General features: G+C 37.7%; 1 protein-coding gene across 5 annotated transcripts in view; it reads right to left on the bottom strand.

The window, feature by feature from the left end:
* Positions 1 to 4,894: 4,894 nt before the first annotated feature.
* LOC107706888 (zinc finger protein 438-like) overlaps positions 4,895 to 26,407 on the bottom strand; it is a 50,237-nt gene continuing 28,724 nt past the window's right edge. For 3 of the 5 annotated variants that reach the window (XM_016510731.1, XM_016510732.1, XM_016510730.1), the window contains 4 exons: positions 19,465 to 19,548; positions 10,205 to 10,278; positions 6,248 to 7,859; positions 4,895 to 6,169 (listed from right to left, as the gene is read on the bottom strand). In XM_016510731.1, coding sequence (XP_016366217.1) covers positions 5,587 to 6,169; positions 6,248 to 7,859; positions 10,205 to 10,253 — 2,244 coding nt within the window. In that variant the 5' untranslated portion in view covers positions 10,254 to 10,278; positions 19,465 to 19,548 and the 3' untranslated portion in view covers positions 4,895 to 5,586. Of the gene's footprint in view, positions 6,170 to 6,247; positions 7,860 to 10,204; positions 10,279 to 16,554; positions 16,587 to 16,809; positions 16,928 to 19,464; positions 19,549 to 26,407 lie in introns of those variants that run through there. The other 2 variants (XM_016510729.1, XM_016510733.1) reach the window with 2 other exon arrangements.

Raw genomic sequence — 26,407 nt, 5'->3', positions numbered from 1 at the left:
AAGCAAAATTGCATAATATATGACTTGTTTTCAGATGATCTTGAATTAAGTTTATTTTTCTTACCCAACTGGCAAAATGTTTTATGCATGTACTGTATCTAACTACACTACTGTTCAAAAGTTTGTTTTAAAAAGAAATAACATAATTATTTATTCCTGTGATGGCAAAGCTGAATTTTCAGCAGCCATTACTTCAGTCTTCAGTGTCACATGACCCTTCAGAAATCATTCAAATATTCTAATTTAATGCTCAAGAAATATTTCTTATTATCAATGTTAAATACAATTGTGCTGCTTAATATTTTTGTGTGATACATTTTTGTTCAGGACTCTTTGATGAATAGAATACGGTGAACCAGTAGTGCACAACACAACAAAATCTCCACAACACAATGAAAACAAGCCGCAACTCAACAGAAACACGCAACAACACAATTAAATTAGCACAACACAACGGAAACAAGCCACAACACAACAAAGCTAGCACAACACAACAGAAACAAGCTGCAACACAACGGAAACACGCCACAACACAACGGAAACAAGCCACAACACAACAAAGCTAGCACAACACAACAGAAACAAGCTGCAACACAACGGAAACACGCCACAACACAACGGAAACAAGCCACAACACAACAAAGCTAGCACAACACAACAGAAACAAGCTGCAACACAACGGAAACACGCCACAACACAACGGAAACAAGCCGCAACACAACGAAGTTAGCACAACGCAATGCAAACAAGCCGCAACACAATGGAAACAAGCCACAACACAACAAAGTTAGCACAACACAACGGAAACAAGCCGCAACACAACGAAGTTAGCACAACACAACGGAAACAACCCATAACATAATGGAAACAAGTCGCAACACATCAAAATTATCACAACACAAGGGAAACAAGCCACAACACAATGGAAACACGCCACAACACAATTAAATTAGCACAACACAATGGAAACAAGCTGCAACACAACGAAGTTAGCACAACATAACGCAAACAAGCCGCAACACAATTAAATTAGCACAACACAACGCAAACAAGCCGCAACACAACGAAGTTAGCACAACACAACGGAAACAACCCTTAACATAATGGAAACAAGTCGCAACACATCAAAATTAGCACAACACAACGTGAACAAGCCACAACACAAAATTAGCACAACAAAACAAAATTAGTTGTCGGTGTCAATAACCTTGTGGTTAGTGCATCAACATACACTGCAACTGCACTCAAGGCGACCCGAGTTCGATTCCCATCTCGAGGTCCTTTGCCGATCCCGCTCCCCCCCTCTCCTCTCAGTGCTTTCCTGTCGTCTCTCTACTGTCCTATCTCAATAAAAGGCATAAAAATAACTAAAAAACACAAATTAGTCCTATGTGTTGTGTTGTGGAAATTTTGTTTGTGTAGTGCACTACTGGTCCACCATAATAGAAAGTTAAAAAAAACAGTATTTATTTGAGAGAGAAAACTTTTGTAACATTATGTCTACAGTCTGTTTAATGCATGCTTGATGAATACATTTAATTTCTTTACAAAAGCTTACTGATTCCAAACTTTTGAACAGTAGTGTACATTTAGTCAAGTTTACACATAAAACATGAAAGTTATTTTCCAATAGGCTGAAATGATTTTACCCAACTTAAATTGATCTTGTTTTTAGAATGTTTAGATGTAACATATTGTTTGCTTTTTACATTTCAAACAATTCCTGATGGATCAATGCAAGTCTCATTCTACATTTTTAAATCCTCTATAACGTCAAATAAATAGATCATATTACAGGTTATGAGAGGTAAGATGCTCTGATATGTTTCCTTTCTCTCATAAAGCTTTCAGTGTTGCTAAGCTTCTCATTCCGGTGAATGTGATCATTCAGTTCACATCACACTGTGGGTTCCAGACAGGCCTGTGTCTGTAAATGCAGGTGATGGTTATCTACTTCAGACACACCCTTCACTTCATTCATTCATCTTCAGCTCAGCATTATCTCTCTATTTCTCCTCCTCCGAGCAAACCGGGACGGATCGATAGAGCGTCTTGCTTCCATTAGACTGCATGCAGGTTAATGCTGCATTAAAATGTCTACATGCTCGCCGTATCTCGGCTGCTTCTTTTTTTGGATGGGAGAACTTTTTCTATCATTCTTTTATCAGTATCCATTCATCATAGTTCATGAAGAATTCATCCTCATCATGGTCATCTCTGCAAATGAAATGGATGGTGCGCGCGCACATGCGGTTTCACTGTCAATTCTCCCCATTTCTTTTACAGTCTCTTCTTACATGTTTTATTTTCCCCAGCATCGCGTCTCTGCAATCTCCTCCTACTTCCTTTCTCTCTCCTGCAACCTCCTTTCTGCCTCTTTTCTACAGCCCTACATCCTTCATTTACTTTAAAACAGACACTCTCCTCCTTCTAAAGCTCCATCCTCTAATCCTGTTAGAAGGATGGGCTTTGATCTCCTGTGAGTGATCATGTTTCTGGTGTGAAGAGAGAGAGTGGAAGTGAGAAAGAGTGCCACACAGATTAAAGAGGAATATGCATTGGTGTTGACGTTCCTTCACTACCTGAATCTGAAGTGACTGCGCCATTGGGACAGAGAAGTTATGATCATTTAATGCAGGTTATAAATCAGAGCCAGAGCTGCTTGGGAAGCACTGAGAAATACAATATAAAATTTGATCGAAAGACTGTAACTCACAATTATAAGCGATATAAAATACTGGATGTTGCATTTGTGACCAAAATGATCACACTGGGATGGGAAACTGTGGTTTCTAGTTGTTTTAAATGCGTGTATTAATATTACGATATAATGATGACATATAGTGATAATTTAAGGATGCAAGACATTCAAGCAGACATTATAAAAGCATTAGCACTCCTTCAGTGAATACTGGTTGTTGTATAAATATGAATCCATCATGTGTCCAGCTGAAATTGATTTAATTCCTGCCTTACACGGCTCACTGTTCTGTGCAACCTACAAATGAAGCCTTGCGGTAAATGTCTTTGTAATATGGAATAAGATAAGCCTTAAGAAGCAGCAGCTTATGTGTTCGCTTGTGCTCATTAGAGTGATGACGGGAGAAATCAAAGTCAGGAGGTTGTTGCATACAATAAACACACCAACTATTACTGTCGTTAGATATTTCTTTTTAATTTAGGCACCAATAATCAATAATGCAGGGACAATGCTCTCTCTCGTACAAATGCTATTTAGGGCTTAGTTTATCTAAAGCCACAAACAGACACGTTTATCTATCACAGTGGCGGGGAAATCTTCAGAACTGGAAATGCTACCAGACATTTGTGTCATTACTGGCTTGTTAAGTGAAACCGATTCAAATGTTTTCAAATGTCCATCATTAAACAATCAATCACTTTTAATATAAGAAGACCACATTTTAAACAAAATCATTTCTTTTCATTCTCTTTTTAAGGTAAATCAGGCTTAAGTCAGGAGCAATCCACCAAAGACAAGTTCTACAAAGAAGACACTTACGGGGTAATTTCAACAAGACAAGCAGCATTTATCTGTTTATTGACTGTTAAGATCAACATGACTGACTTTAGGTTATCTAAAATATGAATTCAACTTTTAAAGACAAATTAATTGGTGCTTTGGGATTTGCTGTTCGTTTTGTGTCAAGAATGTAACGTTAGTGAACTTTATCAGTTCGCTTTACACAGCACCAGTTAAAGTAGATGACTGTTTACTGAACGAACACCAGTCAAAGGTTTGAACACACTTATTCTTTATCATTACTAATGTCTATATTTTCAGAATAGTAAAGTCAACTATGAAAAAAATAAATAAAATATATTTTATTTTAAGGCTGGAATACGCTACAAGACTGAACAGATTCATACACTGGTCGACTAAAACACTTAAACAAAGGATTACACACTACCAGACTTTGAAAATCGGCTAAAAATATCAAACATCTCTGATATCCGACATAGGACATCAGACATAGTTGACAAATTTTAGAAAATCACGGTGTATAATGGGTGCATTTTTTTAGCTTCAGACAATTATTCATTCAATGAATAATTGTCTGAAGCTAAAAAAAAATGCACCCATTATACACTGTGATTTTCTAAAATTTGTCAACTTTGACCACCCAAAATCGGCAAACTGGCTGTAACTTTTGGAAACTAGAATAGACTCTTCCAAACGGCAAAATGGGGAAAAATCATGTAGTGTATTTCAGTCTTTAAGCAGCCTAGATTCCAGCTCCGCACACTCTGGGCAATCTCTCAACAAAGTAATGAAGAATCCACCTGGGAAGTTTTTTTTGAATAGTACTGAAGGAGATGCCATGTGTGCTGGGCACTTGTTGGCTGCTTTCTTTACTATTCGGTCCCATCATCCTTTTTTTTTTTTTTTTTTTGCATTTTAATGTGTTTTAACATTTAAGCATAGCTTAATCATCAGCCAAAAATTCTGTCAAGTGTGCTCAAACCTTTGACTGGTAATGTAGCTGAAGCTGCAGGTTTAACATTTAAGACACTAACAGGTAAATATATTTCATTGTTAATTTTTTAGAACAAAACAGCAGGGGGAGTCTTTGTGTAAATATATATTCTCAATATACAGCTGTATATAGTATTTTTTAGATATATTTGTAATCTATCTATACAAGTATACATATATAACAATTAGGAGGGTTTTTTAATATTCCTTTACCCTGACATTTTTTTTATGTACAGAAATATGTTTGAATAGACTGATAATATAAATAAATCACCACATTTCACCATGAAAAAAAAAATATTTTAAATGCATAACATTTCTATCCGAAAATACAACACATAATATTTAATGAAACACACACACACACCCATACTAAATTTAACAGTTAAAGATTGGCCAAACTGAGTTTATTATTTTCTTAATGATATTTTAAATCCTTACTAGTGGACCTGCTTGTCTTAGACTGAAGAGTCAGCAGAGGTTTTTTTGGCAGTATTTATTTTAGCTGTGGAATGAGGACTGAAACTGTGTGATTATGTATATGTGTTTGTGGAATGTCACTGATAATTTGTGTTACTTTGAATGTTCTTTGACATGTTATTTCAAGCACGCTAATCATTCCCCATTTGTATTCAGACTATAGCAAATTTTCAATTTGTCTGAGTGGCAATGTGTTTTTGATGAGCCTTTGTTAGTCTGTTTCACCTGATTCACTCAAATGAAGCAGTTACTAACACACTGTGTCCACAAACCTTAAAAATGATCATTATCATCAGGTTTTTCTATTTGCTGGCAGTAATATTACATCTGCACCTGGGCCATGGTTATATTTACGGCTGAATTTATGATTTGTGAATTTTATAGATTATTTTCTTCTGCTTTTATGCACGTTAAAGAAAAAGACCAAACATAAAACATTACAAAATTCAAGCATTACAAAACAACATTTGTGATGTTAAAAAACAGTGCAAAACAAAACAACAGCATAAAAAGTCTATTAGTGGATTTTTTTTTGTTGCATTAACGTCACTGCATCCTGCATAAACCACACAGTTGACACATGGAGCAAATAATAAATTACCCATTTGCAGTTAATTTGGCCCATCAATAAGCTTGCTCTCCCCTTTGAAGTCCAGGACATCCCATAGAAGGGTGGGATTTTCACAGTTGTGCTGTGCCCTCCAATGCTCAATAACGTCCTGTTTCTTATTAAACACCTTACTGCAAAGGATGCAGTTAAAGTGCGACCCCACCCTCAGGGATATACCTTTACTGAGGCCCCTTAATACATGGCCCCCCTTACCTATCATCTCCTCTTCGTCCTCCTCTTCTTGACTCTCTCTATCTTCTTGATGGTGAGAATGGAGGTGGCGTTTGAACTTGGAAAAGGAGAAGAACTCCTCGTCGCAGGTGCCGCAGTGCACTAGGTTGCGTTTCTCATTGAGCTGCCTCCAGTAATGTGCTGCATGTTTGACCAGTTCATCCTCTGCTTCACGGCCCCCGCGCATGGCCCCATCCCTCAATCGCACCTGGACCTCCTCTCCATGCACGTACAACAAATGCAGCTTCATGTCAGCAAAGGTAGGGGTGATGGCCTGGCAGCGCCCACACTTAATTTGTAGCTCGACTGGGTCAACACGTTGTTCTGAGGCCTGTTCATCAGCTTCCGAAGACCTGCAAGACAAGGAATGTCTATGTCAAGAACAAGGAGGCTTTAGCAAGAGTCAACGCTCAAAGTTTATTATTACTTACTCTCCTACAGACATGCTTTCTTCGTGTTGACTGATGGACGGTTCAACAGTAAGTATTACCCGGTGCACCTCTCTCAAGTGGCTGAAGTAGACACCCACATAGCCAAATGACTTCTCACAGAATTCACAGCAAAGGCTCTTCCGGGGCCTGCTTTCTGCATGGTGCAGCTTCATATGAGTGCTAAGACTGCCTGAGTGAGCGTAGGCCTTCCTGCATACCGGGCAGACGTAAGGCCGCAGGTTACTGTGGCTGTTCATGTGGCTCTGCAAGTGATGCTTGAACTGGAAACACCTGTTGCAGGTAGGACATCGATGCAGCGGACGACTTCCTGTGTAAATCACTCCTCCACCACCTTTACATTCTACCACAGGCTGCTGATCAGTAGCTTGCGAAGACTGTGGAGCACTCGATTGTTTTCCTGATATCTGCTGTCCTAAAACGAGCTCCTGATCAAGGTTCTCCGATGTTGACAAGGAAGGGAGCGGAACAAGTTGTGGAATTGTGGTTTCCACTACCAGTACCGGCTTGGGACGAATACTCCGATACTTTTTGGATATGTCAAGAAGCTTCTCTTGAGAGGCAGGATTCGACACACCAGTTGGAGGTTTCTCAGGTACCCTCCTTCTAAAAAACGACAAGGATCTCTTCTTTCGGGCTTCGAAGGCTAGAATATCCTCCATTGTTTTTCTCTTCCTCCCCCGTTTCTTGCCTGGAGGTTTCTTGATTTGGGTGTTGTTGTGGTCTTGGCTTAGGCTTTCACTTTTAACTTTGCTGTCTGTGGACTTGATTTTGTTGTCTGGGGGGCTTTTCAGGCTGCTTTTGGCTCCAGTCTGCTTCTCTGAGAATGGGGTGCTGGCAAGGCTGGTTGGTGCCAGGAGGGAGTTCTTCACCTTGGCATAGGGCAGGATGGGCAGCTTGCCCTTGGGTGGAGATGGAATGATCTGAACAGCTTTGCTAAAGATAGTGGGTGACAGGACTGTGATGGCACTGCCAGCCGAGGCTTGACCCTCTATTTGTGTTTTAACCGGTGAGATTTTCATGACAGGGGCAACAAGGGAGTTTCCAGAAGGATAGTGCTGGTTTTTGAGTGGACCGGCATCGCTTTTTTGTTCCACTTTTCGATCTGTCTGTGATCCTGGGAGCAAGGGCCCAACGTTGATTTCAGACGAAGTAGGAGCATCAATTAAAACAAGATGCTCCGATACTGGGTCTGAACTCTGGTCTGATTTCACAGCAGGTGATTGAGCTTGTATGGTTGCAGAAACCTTGGCTGGACTCGGCATCTTGCTACTGCCTTTTTCTGGAGCACTCTTGCTTCGCACCGGTTGGTATCTAGGAATAGGCAGCTTAAGGTTCTTCTGGATTGGCTGTTGCTGTTGTGTCTGAGGTAAGGCCACCAATGAGAAGGTCCCCTCTTGTCCAGCCACCTGCATGAGTGCATAGTTCTGGGCAGGGACAAGGATGGATTTGGGGCTGACAGCCGTGGATGCTTCTGGAAGGGCTGAGGGAGGTTGGCAGGATAGAACTGCAGAGGATGGAACCACTGCTGGGGCTTTGGGGGCAATGCTGCGAAACTGAAGACCCTTCATTTGGGAGTGGGGCCGTGCATCACCTGTCAAAACAAGATAACGCCTTCAACTTTGTCATTTAAGAAATAAGATGTAACAAAAGTGAACTGAAAGAAAGAGAGGGTCTAACTCCTTTTTCATTCTCTCTCTCTCTCTCTCTCTCACACACACACACATCAATTTACCCTCAGGCAAAGAGTTTGAGCCCTCTTTGATTCAAGCTCGGCGTACTGCTCTTGTTCAGTTCACTAAGTCCTATACCTCCTCATGCTTCCTAATGCACACTGACACGCACACACTTGCAGAAGGAATAAACCGCCTTTAAAGCACAACAGCTGCCCAGCAGTAGAATCATTATTACGTTAGTCTCAGCCTCAAACGTCATGCCCACGGACCGTTGGCTAAACGTCTGATGCATATGAGACACAAAAGTGGAAACACTTCAGGAGTGTCAAAGTCATCATCGGATTGGTTGAATTCTACAGGATTTCCGGGAGACGTGTGTGTTGCGTTCTTTAACGTTCCGCCTGGAAACAAAGATGCTGTGACGCCAAACCCCCTCACGAAAGAAGAAAGCCGTAGTGTTTACAACTTATAAACTTATCAATCGGTCAAACGGCCTCATGGGCGGGCCTTGGCCAATGAAAGCTGCCATGGATTCCAGACCTTCAGCCGTCAGTCTGAAGGTCTGGCTACGCGAGACTATTATTACGTGAACAAGAATAACAGTTAAACAACCATACTCAAAACAAGTCATGACTGTCCACACAACCTTGTGGCCTTCTGCCTAACAATTGTTGATGTGAAAAATAACAAATATGAAAAAAACTCAGCAGTGATAAAAAAGTAGATTCACATTTATTCATTTGGCAGACACATTCATCAATAGTGGCTTACAGGGCATTCAAGATATGCATTTATTAGTTTGCATTTTCTTTTGGAATCAAACAAATGACCTTGTCACTGCTAGTGCCAAGTTTTAACAGTTAAGCAAACTATGTAACAAACTAGATAGTTCTCTATAACTTTTTGACAAAAGAGATGCTTTGGAACAATGTTTGATTAATTAGAAATAAGTATTTAGTAGCAAGTACAACTAAACGAAGTAGTCAGGAAAAAAAAGAGAGTAAAGTGTAGCTCTAAAGATTGCTGATGAAGATGGAAAAAAACTAAATGATGTTTCAGCACTCAGTTTTTAGAAGTCTGTAAGCATAAAACAGGGTAATTCCTAATCCCATTTAGGCCGCTATAGAATTAATTAGGTTAAAAACAGAAACATCATAAAGAGCTGGGCTTTTACTGGACCTAAAAGGGGAAGATGAGAACAGTTGAAGGGGAGGAGAGTACTCTATTTTAGGTGCAAGAAATGGGGACTTATTTTTAGCCACAGTCCCATGAAGAAAAATAAGAGCATCACAGACCAATTAGCAGAATGAAAGGTGAGGAGTTCAAAGGTGAGATCTGGTGTTTATGTTAGTAGAAGGGTTACGCTCTGGCCACCATGTATATCGTATGTAGGTCTGTTTTTTGTTGTGAGTACCAGAATGTGTTTGTGGGAATGAATTTAGTGTTCATATATGTGCGTGTTTACTCCTCACTCATGCGTAAAGAAATGCAGGCCAGATGTTGGTCAATAGGTCATGGGGACTTACCTGATAGCCCATCATTACAAAATTGTTATCTAATTTTGTAGTTTAATTCTAAGTGATTATAGGGATGGACACAGGTATCTAAGTACTTGGAAGGGACTTTAAAACACATTAACATTTCACAGTGATCTAAATTCAGTAACAGTTACACACAAACATATAAAAAATGGCCCACATTTTTTATTTTGTGACTGGTTACATTGTCATTTTTGATTCATCAGACAACAATTAGTGGCAATTAAGTGTCAAGATTATGGGACATTCACATAGAACGCATTTTTCCACTTAATAGATATGAGATGAATGGAACAGAATGTGTTTTTACCCCTTATTAAACATTAAAAATGTCTGTGTGATGAACATAAAAAAAGTACTCTTGATTTATCTAATCGACATTATTTATTTAACACATACTTATTTACAAATTTGCATATATCATATCTGTACATACAAAATTGTCTATATTATATATTGTGTTTTTGCTTTTTTGTACATTGTCTATTTTGTATATTTTTATATTATTCTTTTTATTATCTGTGTCCTGTCTTGTCACTGTCATTCTGTTGCACTGTGGAGCTTCTGTCACTAAAACAAATTCCTTGTATGTGTAAACATACCTGGCAATAAAGCTCATTCTGATTCTGATTCTGATTCTAAAGCACACAAAATCTTTGTGACTACAACAGTGATTATTATTAGTTGACCTTAAAAGATGAGCTTCATATTATCTCTATACTCACTTTGTGTGTGTGATTTCAGAGGGCTGGAACGATGCTCTTGGGTTTTCATGTCTGCCACACTGTCACTGAAGATCCTGAACAAACAACAAATACAGAGAACAGAACTGAACCTCTGCTGTGTAATTAACACAATAGATGCTTTAAATTACAGTGTTTAAAGGTGTCTGCCTGCGTTCAAACGATGTCTTCTCCCCCCTCTCTCCCTCTCACTATCTCGATTAAAACCAGAGGACATTCCAGATGTCACACAGGCTCAGATTAGAGTCAAGGCAAAGGCAGAAAAACAACAGGAGGGGAAGGATAGAAAGGGAGTGAAAGACTGTTAACCGAGGAGGAGGGGACACTGAGCCAAGTGAGATGGGAACCAACCCTAATGTGTGTGTGTGTGTGGTAGTGGGACGAGGACAGGGGGGGGATGTCATTTGGCCTGTACATGAAGGTCCTCATCTGTAGCAGTGAGATAGCAGCCTTGGAGTGTGTGCGTGTGTTGCGGGGGACTATATTTTAGGGAGGGGTTTGTCCAGTACCCTGTAGGTCTGAAAGGAGATGAAAGGAAGGGATCTGCAGGAGATAAGAGAGGTGGACACACACGGCCACTCTGGCTAGAACGTCCATATCCAGCAGCCATGAGCTCTGACTGCCACAGATACACACACACTTACATACACAGCACATCTGTCATATCTCTATGCCTCTACAAACTTCCCAATCTCTAAACACAACAGCGGTCTGTTGTACCATATTTTCGCTTGTTTAATCAAGCCTGTGTTGGCTAATTCCCCTGTTGTTCTGGGCAAGCTGTGAAGTCGTTAACACGTGTGAAAATAAACAAAATAGGGAAAAGATGAAGAGACAATAAACTGCACATGCAAAACATTCTCAGCCAAGTTCCTTCAGAAAAGTCAATGATTTTGTCTCAAAAGAGAAAGTCCACTGATCTGTTTGATATGACAACTTTAAGTGTTAGAAAAGTCTAAAAGTCTTTAAAACTGTGAAATAGAAATATAAGAATTATGTAGTTTTGGTAAAATAGTTATATGTATGCACAATTTATATTTGTCTACAAAACTGTCCACTTTAGAATTTTTGACTGGTAGTGTACAGTGGCCCCAAAAAGTACTGGACACTTAGACAAACATTTTTTTTAACTTGATACCAGCTGGTTAAAAGTCAAATAGCAAATGTGACTAGGTTTGATATATGCATCTAATATGATGCAATCTATATGTTTAAACTGCACAAGTTCCTTCAGAGAAGTCAACAAGAATTTTAATTCCCAAAAAAGAAAGTCCACTGATCTGTTTGATATGACAATTTAAAGAGTGTTGTTTCACAAGTTTACTGAGATGATTTAATTTTGAAATCACTGAGACAGATATCTGATGATTTTTTTAAGCTTTCCTACTTAAAAAGTATTGGACACTTAAAAAATTAACTTTATACAAATTTAAATGTAGGCTATAATTGCTTACTGAGAAAAAATTGGTAATTAAATTACAGTTACTTGTGAAAATGTTAACGATTACAAAGGGGGTTACATCTGAATATTTTTACAAACACACACACACACACAGATTTAATTGCTTTCTTTCACAAACTTCATTGACTGCTCTAAAATATGAGACATCAATGTTTCAGGAGTTTAAGACAGAATAGGACACATGCTTATTCAATAACTTATTTCTCAAGATTAATTGTTTCCCCCAAGGCATTGTTAGATGCCAGTGTTTCCTGTCATAGCTGTGCAAAGATTTGATTTCAAAAATAGCATCGTAGCTATTAAACTATTTCTTGTTATGATTTAAAATCTAAATTTAGTTCTAATTATTCTGAAATTCTGAGTATTTAACCTCAGAATGCTCTTAAAGTAAAAAGAGGTGCTAAAGTCTGATTTTATGGTGGCTGTGCTTTTAAATTGTTAAAAATTTAATTGTTATAATCTTAATTCAAGTGAAGTATTTTGAGTATTTTGAAAATCTGACAGTAATCAGTGTTCAGTACTATTGTAAGGTTAACCCTGTCTGCTTTAAATGTTTGAAAATGAATAACAGTTGCAAACATTCATTAGAAATTTAGAAAAGTAATCAAAAAGTAATCAATTGGAATCAGTTGCATTACTTATTACATTTTAATAGGTTGGGTAACTTGTAATCTGTAACCTATTACATTTCCAAAGTAACCTTCCCAACACTGATTGTGATGTACATAAGAGTAAAACAGAATATCAAAAAAGAAAAAAAATGTAGGGTGGGGACTTTGTTCTATACATCAGCTGTTTGAGTCAGATCTGGATGCCTCACATGAAGAAGAAAAACCATCTTATAACGTAGTTGATGTGTACAAGGGTGTGTGTTTGAGTGAAAGGTCAGTTGTCTCTCTCAGAAGAGGAGACATTTTCAGAGAAAACACAGCACTGTTTGCCTATCTCTGATTTTTTTTTCTTTTTAAAGTTCCTTGTTTAGAAGAGACTATGCCTCTCCACAGCAGACTTACAGACACACAGTTTTGCACACTTACACACACACACACCTGCAGTATCTTATCTTGTGACAGCCAAAGCAACAAAATATTAACCAGAGGAAATGAAAACACAAACATGCCAGGTACATCATAACACGCTACGTACATGCATCTGCAAAAAGACTGCACTCTGCAGGAACAATACAACAGATGTTAAAACATGTCTGTCAACCAGAGCACCGTAACAAAAGAACCACATGAAATAATATCAACGCTGCATAACACACGCACAAACACACTCTTGAGTAATTAGCTGTCACCTGAGCCAATCAATGTGGAAGGGAAAAAATCTATTCCAATTTCAAAACTACAGGCTTGCCTGTACACGCAGATGTGGACTAATCAATAAGAAAAGCATCCCGCATCAGAAAGACGAGAGAATACAGAACTAAAATATTCCCACTGGCTAAATTATTTCAGTGTAAATCACTGAATAGTGAATACATAAAGGAATCTCTCCCATAAATGCTGCTGAAAGATATTTTGCAGAATATCCCTGCTGCTCTTTTTTAAACAATGAAAGTGAACGGGAATGAAAGGACAAAACAAAAAAACAACAAAAGTACCACATAGTCTATATGATTTATGAAGTATGTTCCAAACTTTCTGTAACTTTAATCATATTTTTATGTTAGGAGCAGAATGAAATTTACGTTCTTCAGTGAAAAATGTAGTAGATTTTTGCGCATCCAAATATTTTGCTTAGGCCGTTCTATTTAAATTCGTGATTTGTTGACTGCAAAATCCAAATATTAAATGGAACGGTAAAATAATGTTATTAACCGGTTAATGGCAATTTTCAAATTTTGATTCTGTTCGGAACTATTAAGTTTGATTTCATTTCTGTTTCTGGTCATGTTCCTGTCAAAATTTCGTTCGTTTCCAGTTTTCGTTTTCATTCATTGAGCCCTGATCTTGAGATTTGAGATTAGGCATATTCCGGTATTAATTGATATTGCTTTTATCACGGTATACAGTATTATCACGATGTTGAAATTTAGTTAAAAAAAAGTGCTGTCATAATACAGTATAACAGGTTTAATAACGTTTTTCTTATAACAAAAATAACTGAATATTTAACTACAATAAAGCAATACACAAAAATGTATAAAGTAAAAAATTTTACACAGATTAAAGTGCAAAAGAATTATAAAGACCAATAGGTAACACTTTACAATAAGATCTCATTAGTTAACCTTAGATAATGCATTAACATTCACAATGAGCAATAGCTACATTTGCTACAGAAGTTATTAATCTTTGTTAACAAATACAACTCTTAGTTCAGGTTAGCTCATTAAATAACACAGTTGCAACTTCTGATTTTAACAACGTGTTATTAAATATTGGAATTACCTAAGATTAATTAATATTTAGAAGAATTTTTCATTGGCAGTTTATCTTAACTAATGAATTAACTAATGTTAACTAATAGAGCCTTAATATAAAGTGTGACTGAACATTAAAGAATCAAAACACTTTTAAACAACATCTAGGGCATGTTGTAGTCCAGATTAAAATGTAAAAACGTTTGAAAATAAATAGCCTATTAAGTGTAAATATTTAAGTATTTTGCACTGTGATGAACACCATAGTGAATACACAAATCTGAATGGCTGTTTAAATAATTTAAACACATTTCAGAAACAGAAAGTAGGGCAGCTGCTTTGTTTACGTGGTTTCTGGGGTAACGGCTGCATTTCTGCTATTCAGCGCCATCTGCTGTCAGAGAGTGAAAGTGCACTTTAATCCAGAGCTCTCTCACGCCTCCGCCATGCGCTTCTCATCCATGCTTGTTTACATTAGAGTGCGCACGCGCAGCTTACAGCGGTGTTGTGCATTGTGACCAGTTGATGGGAAAAGTATTCTCAAAATGCATTCAAAAAATCGAAATAATTTGTAATAAATAATTATTCTCTGTATTTTGAAGTGCCCACGATAACAATATTGCGCATATTCATTAAGGCACATGTCTACTTGAGATCCAGTGATGTTTGACTGAACTGATTTCAAACCCTGAGTGTCAAACTGCAAATTAAACCACTTTATAAACTCACTTTTTAAAATCATTTTCGGAGCTTGTAAATTGTATGGAAAACACTGTTACACTAAATTATAATTAGTATTATAATTAAATTTAAAAAAAACATTTTCCATGTCATACTTCTCAGGACATAAAATAATATTAGCAGTAAACACGTCTGGATGCTTGAGAAAAGGATGGTTGAAAATTTCATGGAAATGTTGCAGGAGTCAAAAGATAACGGTGTGTCATAATTTCACTTGGCAGTGACTTTTTTTCTTGAAGACACTGTGGTGAGGAGCCTCATTTCCACAGAGCCGACCAGACAGGATGCTGTAAATCAAGGCATTGAACTTTGAGCCACAGAATGCAGTCGCCAAGGGCAACTCAGTGTGTGTCACCTCTACGGTGAAGTGTTGGAAAGGAAGTGACTGCGACAGTCAAAATGACTCTCAGCACTTGGGTTGATGTTGCATGAACGTCCACAGTAGGAGGAGGGCAAGTGCTACAATTATGCATTTAGTTGGGTAATTGTAGCTTCTAGAATACAGAAGTGAGAAGGCACAGGCATTTGGGAGGATTGGTCTTTGATAATAGCATTCACCCAGATTAAGTGATCGGGGGAGGCCAAGAAACCGTAATGAAAGTGTGAGAACCTGTGGCCAGAGGCTAAGTCTATGTGAGTCACCTTATAGAACCTTTAAATGACCTTTTGCTGTTTGGTGTGACATTTGTATTCATTAAGTAGGTCACACAGTAGAAAAAATGTGTGTGTGTATATATATATATATATATATATATATATATATATAGAAAAATGTAAAGATATTTTGAAGAATGTTTTTTAAAATGTTAAAATATAAAAAATAAATGTCTTTTTTTTTCTTTTTTGTACAGTGAAAGTCAATAGAGACCAACAATGAACTATATTGGCTGTACTGACAGCTGTATGGAAAAAAAAGTTCATTGTTTTCTTGAGAATAATGGTCCTACAGATTTGGAATGACATGACAGGTAAATTATGGATAAAAAAATTATGAGATTGACTGCAAATTACTGACATTGAATTATTGATTCTGTTGACAATCCTACATTAATTTTATCAGTTACAAATTAAAAAGGAAAACTAAAATATATAACATTCTATTTATTTTAAACACACGTCTTCCGCTTTACATGCTCAAGCTCTTTAAAGTCGACTTGATTCTGATCGGCTGCATTATTACATTTTCAGTTACAGTTATCGTGCTTGGTGTGAACGGGCCTTATCTCACTCAGTACCTGTGGCTTAAGCAAAACAGCTAAAACGGTACTAACAAAGAACAAAAGAGAGGAAAACAAAGCAAGGAAGGCCAACTTTACAGGAACACAGGCAGAAAGACAAAGACCTGCATCAAGTATTCCTGAGTGATGGAAGGTGTGGTTAAAGATCTCGGTCTTCAAATCTGTGTATATTATCAGAACCGAGAGGCCAGGGAAAAGAAGCCTGTTATAATATGCACATTTTTAATGTTAGAGAATATGAAACTGAGCATCAAAGCTTATGCAGATACTCCTGCCTCAGTACTTGTTCAGGTTTGGAGACCCACTGGATTTAAGAGTGAACTCAGGTAGCTTTAAAGAAGTAATAAGAGGAACGGTTGTCTAGATAGCGTAGAGCCAAGAAGAAAGCCCGTCTGCACATAAACATGGTTCGTTGTGCGATCAGTGACCAACATTGCATTTAAATCAACAGACACAAGTGTATTTTCACTTTCTGCTTTTGGGGTTAAAGGGATGGATTAGCTAAAAATGAAAATTCAGTCACCTTTTACTCATCATTCCAATCCCGTATGACTTCTGTGGAACACAAAAGGAGATGTTAGGCAGGATGTTCGCATTCCAAATATATGATAAGGGGCTGGCAGAGTACCAATAAAAAAAAGTGACTCATACAATAGCTTTGTGTGAGGAACAGACTAAAAATTGGAAGTGGAATATAGTACACAAGCCATATAAGAGCTACCTTTATGAGGCTTTGTAATTTCTTGAGCTTGACAGCCCTTTGTCAACATTCACTTACATTGTAAAAGAGCAGCATGAACAATCTGGTGAGTAAATGATGACAGAATTGCCATTTTTGGGTGAACGATCCCTTTAAGCTTCGGCATGCTGTTTTACCCCCGGTCCCTCTGAAATCTCCCAGGAATCACCCACATTGTGTTCAACAAAGGCACCAGTTGTAAATCCAGACTTCAGAGCGCGTGTCATGTGATTGAGGAGCTGTCTCTCATTTCCCAGAATACAGAAGTGAGAAGGCACAGGCATTTGGGAGGATTGGTCTTTGATAATAGCATTCACCCAGATTAGGTGATCGGGGGAGGCCAAGAAACCGTAATGAAAGTGTGAGAACCTGTGGCCAGAGGCTAAGTCTATGTGAGTCACCTTATAGAACCTTTAAATGACCTTTTGCTGTTTGGTGTGACATTTGTATTCATTAAGTAGGTCACACAGTAGAGAAGACTGCCTAAACCCTCAGACTTCATCTTCAACCAACTCCCATAACACCATGCTTCCCTCATTTCATCACTATGCCCTCATTTCCAAATTTCTCTCCACTTCCATCTCTTTGCCTCTCAGTACTAGGGTTGCGTGGTGTAATTCTATTAATGCTTGCTAATGCTACTTTTTAATGCTTTCTATTGTGTTATGTTTATTTTTACTCTTTTAATAAATCCCACAAATAGTCTCAAACTCACAATTTCATTCAGTCATGTTCACACGTTCATTGAATTAGTCAACAAATCCTTTATTAAATGAACTCACAGAATCTGTTAGAGCAGTTACCAAATTAAAACATGCAAATCGTTTTTTTTTTGTCCTCAAAAAAGAATTTCTGATGTCAAAGGATAGTTTCTGTTGAAATTCTTTCATCATTTACTCACCGTCATATAATTCCAAATCTGCATGATGTTCTGTGCAATGATTTTTTAAATATTAATAAATAAATAAATTAAATATTTATTTTTATGATGAGTTGGAGAATCTGGGAAACATTGTCTGGCGAGATCAAAGAGAAGCGAGGCTGTAATTATCACGGTAACCAACGGTAAAGCTGTTAAATTAAGCAGTCTGTTAATGAGAAATTTCTCTCCTTCTCTCATTAGAGGAGGTATTTATGAGGCGAGTCAAAACCGCACACTGGGGTCTGGAGAGTTATTTATTGATTGAGGGCATTTATCATACCTAAACATTCACTAAATAAAGAGCTACGCCGTTCCAATGGAACTAATCAGGTCAGAACTACTCGACATACAAGAATACACTAAAGCCAGATTCAATTAATTATAACAAAAAGAACATTCAAAATCCCATAACCCAACAGCTTTGCCTGAGAAAGTGGTATAACTACATAAGCACAAGGTTTGATGGAGAGGTCTGTTTGACAGCTGCCACAATTCCTGATGAGGTACAAAAGACGGAAAGCTTTGAAAGAGAGCATGAGTTCTGAATTCTTATTAAATATTGTTTAAAAAATATGTTGAAAAGTTTCCAATTTTTGAAAAAATTGGACAGAAACAGCTGTCTATTTTATAACAAGGTAGCAAAGGGAGTTCTCGGATCTCCTGAGACGCTTCAATGGGGATTTGTCAAGGCCTTGGTCTCTTGTTGGCTGTAAACAGGAAATATACAGCTGGATCCAGCACTTAATATTGTTGACTATGTACTGCACAATGTACAGCACTCGAAATACATGACTATACCTAAATGCAGAACATTCCACTATGTTGCGGTGCTCTAGCTAGCGGTTGCCCCTAAAGTGACTGACAAGCATCAATGATGCACAAAGAATAAGACTATGCTAAGTAATGACTAGAACAGCTCCCCATTGAGACTTTATAAGAACTGGTAATGAAGAACCATGACTTATCAATAATAGCTTAGCATTATTGCAGTGGGCTGCAGTGTAGGACTGTGGTAACAGCAGTGCTAGCAAATCTGACCTCAACCATATCAGTTTAAATAAAAATCAATTGTGTCACTGTGCCACGAGAGAATAAGAATGCTCTAGGAAACCAAGTCAAGTGATCGTTTTATACAATGGGATATAAAACCAAGCTGGCAGCCAAAGACCAACAACTGCAATGGCTTCATTTTGACGGAGTGAGTGCGGTGCTATGGACAATAAAGGCTCACACTCAAGTTTAAAAGGTCACTTTAGTGAAAAAAATTCATGAGGAATCTGTGTGACCAACTTGAACCTGTGACGAAATCTGCAAGGAAATTTTTTTTCCCTTGTGTGAAATTCGTGTGAAATTCCAGATTGCTTATGAAATGACTGGATTTTACACGTGAAAATTTTTAAATATGACCGCATTCAGTATGAAACGGAAATTGCAATATATTTCTTCTCTATTGTGATGCCTACACAAGTGAAACAGCTTCATGAGCAAGGAAAAAAAATAAGGCGGCACTTGATTTTATCCATCAGGAGTTGATTAAATCATTGGATTGTTGTTATTTGCTAATTGCTGCAATCTCATGTGATTGACAGGTTTATGGCCCAACCCTCGTGCCAACGTGCACATCAACAAGGAAGAGAAGATATGAATAATATAATGATAAATTATAATAAACATTGCAATATTCCATAAAAATAAGAATTGGGAATTTTGGTTTCATGCTGACTAATGTAGCTAGCAGCACATTTGTCTTCTGTATGACGTGCAGTAAATACCCAAAGAATCTTCCGTTTCGCTGTCCCAAGATGGCCCACAATCCTCTTCTTCCTCCTCTTCTCCTTCCACAGCCCTCCACTCACCTAAAACAACCACAGAACAAACATTTATACACATTTACTAAGCATTTACACTTAGTCACTTCATGCATTTGGATCAATCGTATTGCTGTCTGATTGGGTACGCACAATCCATTTATACTTGGCAACATAAATGCGTCTCCACATATCGGATATAAATCTGATCTAGTACTCCCATGCTATGCAAACAAAGTTCACTTTGATGCTAATGTCAGCCAGTGAAATTTTCCACCTTAGTGTTTGAGATTTGTGGCCACTCTTTCTAGGTTTCATATCAATGATTGCGAGGCTCCTGCGCTTCCTTATGCTGTCGTAGTTTATTTGAGGAAGATTAAACGTTATACGTGTGGCCTGCCCTGAACAACCAGCTGCATTTATACTTGGTCTTTACTCTTTTCATGATCCTGTAACTATGAAAAATGACCAAGTGTAAATACCCCCTCAAAGGACCCTTAAACCACATAATCTGTCCAGCACACAGAAAAGACTAAATAAATAATAAGAACGTCCAAGTAAATTATTCACTTTACATTCTTGATCCACACTGACTACCCTTGTTAGACACTCCCTTGTGAAACAGGAAAAAACGAGATGTGGAAAGAGAAAGTTCATTCACCTGTACGCTAACTCAGCAAAAACTACGTCTTCAGCATTTGTGAGCAGCAGAGATAATCAGGTCCAACACATTCTTTGTTTCGAAACAGGGATTGCTAGTGCACAGAAGTGCACAAACATGCTCTCGCACACCAATGCAGATGCTGAAAAGTCCACCAACACACAAGCCTCCACTGTAAACACGCTTCCTCTTTGAATCTTCAGCTGTAAATTATGGATGTTCTGGGTGTAACAGTGTGATAGACGAGGGCCCTGGAGTCCCATCAGGGTAAAACACAAAGCTTACAACTCTCAACTTAGATGCGTGTGTGTAGAGGTCAAAAGGAGTCAGCACCACACAAGGACACAAGCAGATGCTGAAGCACTCAGTCAATAACGTTTAGCCCCAAGACACCGTTGACCTCACCGGGAGGTCCGTATGAAATCGCGCTTTACCGTCTGTATGACTATAATCTGCTCTACAGTCAAGGGAGAAATTATCTCTTTATAAGATGTATTACTGAGGATTGCTTATTGATTATTCATAATGCTTCACAAAGTGGCTCTCTATGTCTCTGAATAATGTATAAGAGACTAAAATACATGGTATTAAAATAAAATGAGTCAACTTTAGGGCTTTTATTTGGGAAGTTCTGGAAAGTGGGACATCCTGTGTTTTTGTAATGATTAGTATAATGAGCATAATGAGAGTACGATGTTGGTGTGACTGTGCAAATTCATTAATCATGTTAAATTTGGCTTGCATTGATCATTCATCTAAATGATAATAAGAGCATTTAAAAAGAGCTTAACCTTAACTTCATGAGCCAAATGAGATGAGGCCAAATATTTATCGTGCGGTGTTGGCAGCTGCCATAAATAAAAAAATAAAAAAATAAAAAAAAGAACTCTGCAAAGAGTTTTCACATACAGTGCTTCTAAAACAAGAATTTATAGTGAAAACATACTCTTTTTTTTTTTTTTTGAAGAAAATGTCATCTATGCTTGTCATGTACAGAGTAATGTAAGTCTATGATACTTTCTCGCCTGTTTTATTGTCCACCAGGCGAAGTCTGCTCAATCCTTGCCAAAACATTAGAGGTCTGCTGCATTTGGGGTATCTCTGTAAAAATGGCAAATGACAAAGAGTCAGTCATCATTTAAATGTTTGGGATCAGCAAGAAAGAAGTTCCTCACGCTCCAAGGCTGGAGGCTACAATTATAAGATAAAAATTCAGTAAAAACAGTAATAATGTGAAATATTATTACAATTTAAAATAACTGTTTTCTATTTTAATACATTTTAAAATATCAGTAAGTTTTTGAAGGAAGTTCCTCATGCTCCAAGGCTGGAGGCTGCCATTATTTGATACAAATACAGTAAAACAGTAATATTGTAAAATATTATTACAATTTAAAATAAATGTTTACTGATGATTTACTGTCAAAGTTCAAATATTTACTCTATATATACTGTCAATTTAGGTCAATATAATGCACCATTGCAGAACAGAAGTATTCATTTCTTAAAATCTTTCTGACCCCAAACTTTTGAACAGTGAATAACCGACCTCAAACTTTTTGTAAATGAGTAATTCATGTGCTAAATTAATTTCTGAATGCCGATATAATACATACGGTGTCACCCGAAAACACTTTCGTGCACCCAGCCACAATGAAAGTGTGCAAACTGCATTTAAAATATGAAGTATGTAAAGTGATTTAAGCACTAAATCCTCTAAAAACTCCAGCATTATCAGCAACAATGAAAGCTTTGCCTTCACCTTAAAGAAACTAGCTGTTGACTGGTATTTCACCACTGTTTAACACTCTCACCACTCTTCTCCACAGTCAATCCTACAATCAAAATGCAAGCCTGCCACTCATCTCTCATAGAACAGTAAAAGCACATCCCTCCATTCATTCAGAGCACAAATGGTCTAATGCTTTGGGGTTTTGCCTGAAAGAAAACTGAAAACTCTGTCATCATTTACACACCCTTACAGAAGAACATAAGGGTCAGTATATAATGACAGGATTTACATTTTTTTCAAATCTATCCCCTCTCATGCATGAATGCCCAACGGCAAAAGGCCAAGCCACCTTCAAATGTAAACAATTACTCTTTGATTAAAGCTTTCCACTACAAACATTGCACAGTGTTTACCCCGATAGAGCCGCCGATAAAATACCAGCAGACAGCCAAGTGTGTGTGTGTATTTGTGTTTGTTCACCGAAATGGTTTTCAGTGAACACACGATTATCTCAGACACACACACTTTATAAGCAGTCCTGTGCTGTGACCTGGAGTTTGTAATTGCACATGTGTGCGACTCTATACTGCATCACTGGCTTTTTTTTTTTTGTCAAACTGAACGCACTCTTTTGTCCAATTCTGACGATGTCAGCACTCAGCACTCGGCTTGACTTGAGTAAAATGTCTTTATATACAAAGTTTTGCATTTGTTATACTGAAAACTTGAGACAAAAATCCACAAATATACAGTGAAATACGGTAACATTTAATGACATGACAAAACATGACAAATAACAATTTAGTCTTTTAACAGATAAAATGTTGCGGCCTTTTCATAGTCTTTAACTGTAACGAAGCCACTAAAGACTGTCAGCACATCACTGAATAAAACAGCAGCAGGTGTTTTTGTTGTCGTTTAAAAACACTAGTTTAGCAACAGACACAAACAGATTTAACAGGGTATGGTTAGAATTGCACAGCTGTACCCAGGCCTAAATTAGACCGGACTGACTGCATGTCAAAAAGACGAGAAGCAAAATTATACCTTTCAGCCCTGGACTCTGGTATTAAACTTCGCTTGGTGAGCTTCAATGATGTCATTATTACCAGCCATGTGACCAAAGGGAAGAGGCCCTGCTCCAGTGATGTCTAATGAAAAGCCTTTTAAAAAAGCATGGTATTAAAATATGAAAGTTTTTAGGGTCAAATTATCTTATCATTTAGCCCCAGTCTTTTACAGATGGGGCCATTTTCAAAGGCGAAGTGTGTAGTTTTTGATGTTTAAAGTACTTGCCTTAAAAATATTTAAATATTATAAAATGCTTTGATGTTCAAAAAAGCCAGTCATAGGTTGACTTCCTAAAGAGTGTATACAGTTTGTCAAACAATGGTAACAAAGAGCGACATGATCGTTTAGGAAACCTGTTTGGAAACAATTCTGATTTGGGTCATAGTGGGTTATTACTTTCATAATGTAACTTATTTCCAAGTAGAAAAAATAAAATAAAACAAAATGAAAATAAATTAATTTAGAATATTTTTTAATAAAGACAAATGATTTTAATAAAATAATGGTCCCACTTTATATTAGGTGTCTTTAAATACTTAATAATAAAATCATGAATTGTTAGGTACAATGTACCTATTGTGTTCATGTTAAATTTCAAAACACTTTTGCTGCGATTGAGGTGGGTTTGGGTAAGGTTAGGGGTAGGTTTGGTGGTGGTGAGAAGAAATTGTTGAATAAAGTCATTATTTTTGTTTTCTTTGAGCACAAAAAGTATTCTCGTAGTTTCAGAAAATTAGGGTTGAACCACTGGGCTACACATGGGCTATTTTAATTATGTTCTTACTATGTTTCTAGGCCATAAAACGTTTCAGTTGCATTGCTGTCTATGGAGGGCCAGAAAGCTCTCGGATTTCATCAAAAATATCTCAGTTTGTATTCTGAAAATAAACGAAGGTGTTCCGGGTTTGGAACGACATGAGGGTGAGTAATTAATGACAGAATTTTCATTTCTGGGTGAACTACCCCTTTAAGGGTAGTAGTAGGGTCAATAGCGTAATTATAGATGCAATTACTGGACAGTATTTTCAAATATAAGTACAATGTAAAAACATGTACACATTGTATTAAATGATTCATTTAAATGTAAGTACATAGCAGTTAAGGACACGTAATATAAAGTGGGTCCAAAATATTTTTAATTGTACCAATGAATATTTCACAAAAAGACAAGAAGATTGCATTAAGTGTGCTTTCATTTCATGTTGACTTCACGAATAAAGTTAAATGGCAGAAACTTAGGACTGAAGAATAAAGTGACGAAACAAAGTTAGGACTGGCCCTAGGCTGGACAGACACAAGTTTTGATGTTATTTCAAACCAACCATTTTATATTTAGCATTTCCATCAGAACTCTGCCTGAACTTGTTGAGCTAAATTTGCTCTTGTGTTTTTAAGCAAGAGTGAGTCACTTCTGAAAATGATTCTGAAGATCATTTGCCAGAGGTGAAGGATCTGCTTCACCCCATCATAGTGTGGCACTTTGTCTTCTGAAAGCCAATCAACCCCATAGTTCTTAAAATAAAATAAATATTTATAAATTGAAATATATATTTCAATTTCTTGATATTTATATGCAATCAAAATGTTCGAATGGCCGCAAGTGGTTAGAGCATAAAAAGTAGATAAAACATCCCATTGAATACTGATTTAGATTCCAGGTTCTTGATGCCAACATCCTGCAGTTTAAAAAAAAACTCAACTGAAAAACCAGGACTCAGCAAGACCATTATCGGGTCAAGAGTCAACACTGAGCTTATTCACTCAATACAGATACTGTATCTGTCCTTGTTTCTCACACAATGTCTCTACTAGTAGGTCTTTGTAGAGTCACTGGAGATTCATGTCTTGACAAAAGGCCTTCGCTCTGTCCATTTGCTCCGCGAGCGCTAACAGCCGACAGCTTTCATTTCCTCGCTTTTTGTGTGAGTGTGTGCATGTGTTTGAAAGAGAGGATCTGCAGCACTGTATGTGAATAATAGATTCAAGCCCACGGGTTCCCTTCAGCAAGCTCTGCCTGTTTAAGTGAGAGTAGCCGACGGAGACATCTATTAACCTCCTGTCCGTCTCTCCTTCTCACTTGTTCTCAAGCACCACATTAAAAGGCAAAAATTTTTTTTCCTTTTTAGTGCAAGACAATGTCTAACGGAGTACAAAATCAAACATCACACCCCTCAGGGAGTTGACATGAAAACCTTAAATGCAAAAGTCAAATCCAGTTTTCGAGGCCATCTTGATCATATTTTTTCACTTACAGAGACCTTTACTATTTAACTGCTGTCAGGAAGTGGCAGACTGGACCTGCGAACAGAGACCCCCAACTGATTGCCCGATTAAAGCCAAGAGTGATCAGCCAACCACCAGAGAGCATTTTGCCAACAGATCAAACTGACACCCGAATACATCTGGCTCTAAACACGCTGCATTCAGCCAAAAGAGAAAATGAAGACAGGATAGGAGAAACCAAGGAAGAAAGAGGAACAACAGAGGAGAAATCCCTTCAAATTGATCCCATAGAGACCCTCAAGGTTTCATTTAAGAACCTGGATTAAGCCCTCCAACAAATCACGGGATGTGAGGTAAGAGAGAGAAAGAAAAGGGGGGATGTGAACGAGAGATAATATGTCCTCTGGCTCACATGGAAAACCCCAGTGCTGATGGAACACCATCCCGGTGATAGAAACTAGGATACAACTTCATCAATGTTGAAAATAATCCAACGCTTTGAAAAGTTTTCAAGATAATATAATGGCTTAAAGTGTTATGCAGAAACTCCTCGGCAAAGTCCAGAAAATTTATATTTAAAAGAGTCTATCTTTTCCAAATGCATCTGATTAAAATAAGAGCCATAAGTGTGTATGTGAACCAGAACCCACTGCCATAAAAATATAGAGCAGAGTACTGAATTTCTTGAGGGATTGTCTCATAGAGCAAGGTATAAAGATCACACACAGGTATGAGTAACTCTTATAATCTTCTCCATCCAATTCCTTTAGAAAACTTTTGATGTTCCAGATATATCTGAACTCTGAGGCAAAAACTAGGGTAGTTGCTCAACAGAAGTTCTCAATGCAGCACCATGGGAACTTGTTAACACGTCTTTGTTTCCAGATGGGGCTCCAGTAAAGTGTAGAAGTCAGCCAAATAGATTGGACCTGGAGATTTCAGCCAGATCTGACTATTTTGTGTGAAATATGCATCACACAATCAGTGAACGGTTTGTCTGATGTTTCAAGAACATTCAAATGGCCAAACTGCACATACTCTCCTGCTGAGAACACAAAATGTTAGCAAAAACACATGCACCAGAAGGATGAGAAAAATGGAGTGTGAGTGTGTGAAAAACATGAGCGAGAGGAGGATAAAAAATAAGTGCTGCTGTCCCTTGTGTGCTTTAACTCTCTGCTGGAGTTCCTCTTGATGGCGCTCTGCTATGCAAGATCCTC

The sequence above is a fragment of the Sinocyclocheilus rhinocerous genome, unplaced genomic scaffold (assembly GCF_001515625.1).
Source record: "Sinocyclocheilus rhinocerous isolate Xijiao unplaced genomic scaffold, SAMN03320098_v1.1 scaffold144, whole genome shotgun sequence".
In the NCBI taxonomy this organism is placed as follows: Eukaryota; Metazoa; Chordata; class Actinopteri; order Cypriniformes; family Cyprinidae; genus Sinocyclocheilus; species Sinocyclocheilus rhinocerous.
Note: the sequence above shows the minus strand (reverse complement) of the source record. Positions and strands in the feature narration are given on the sequence as shown.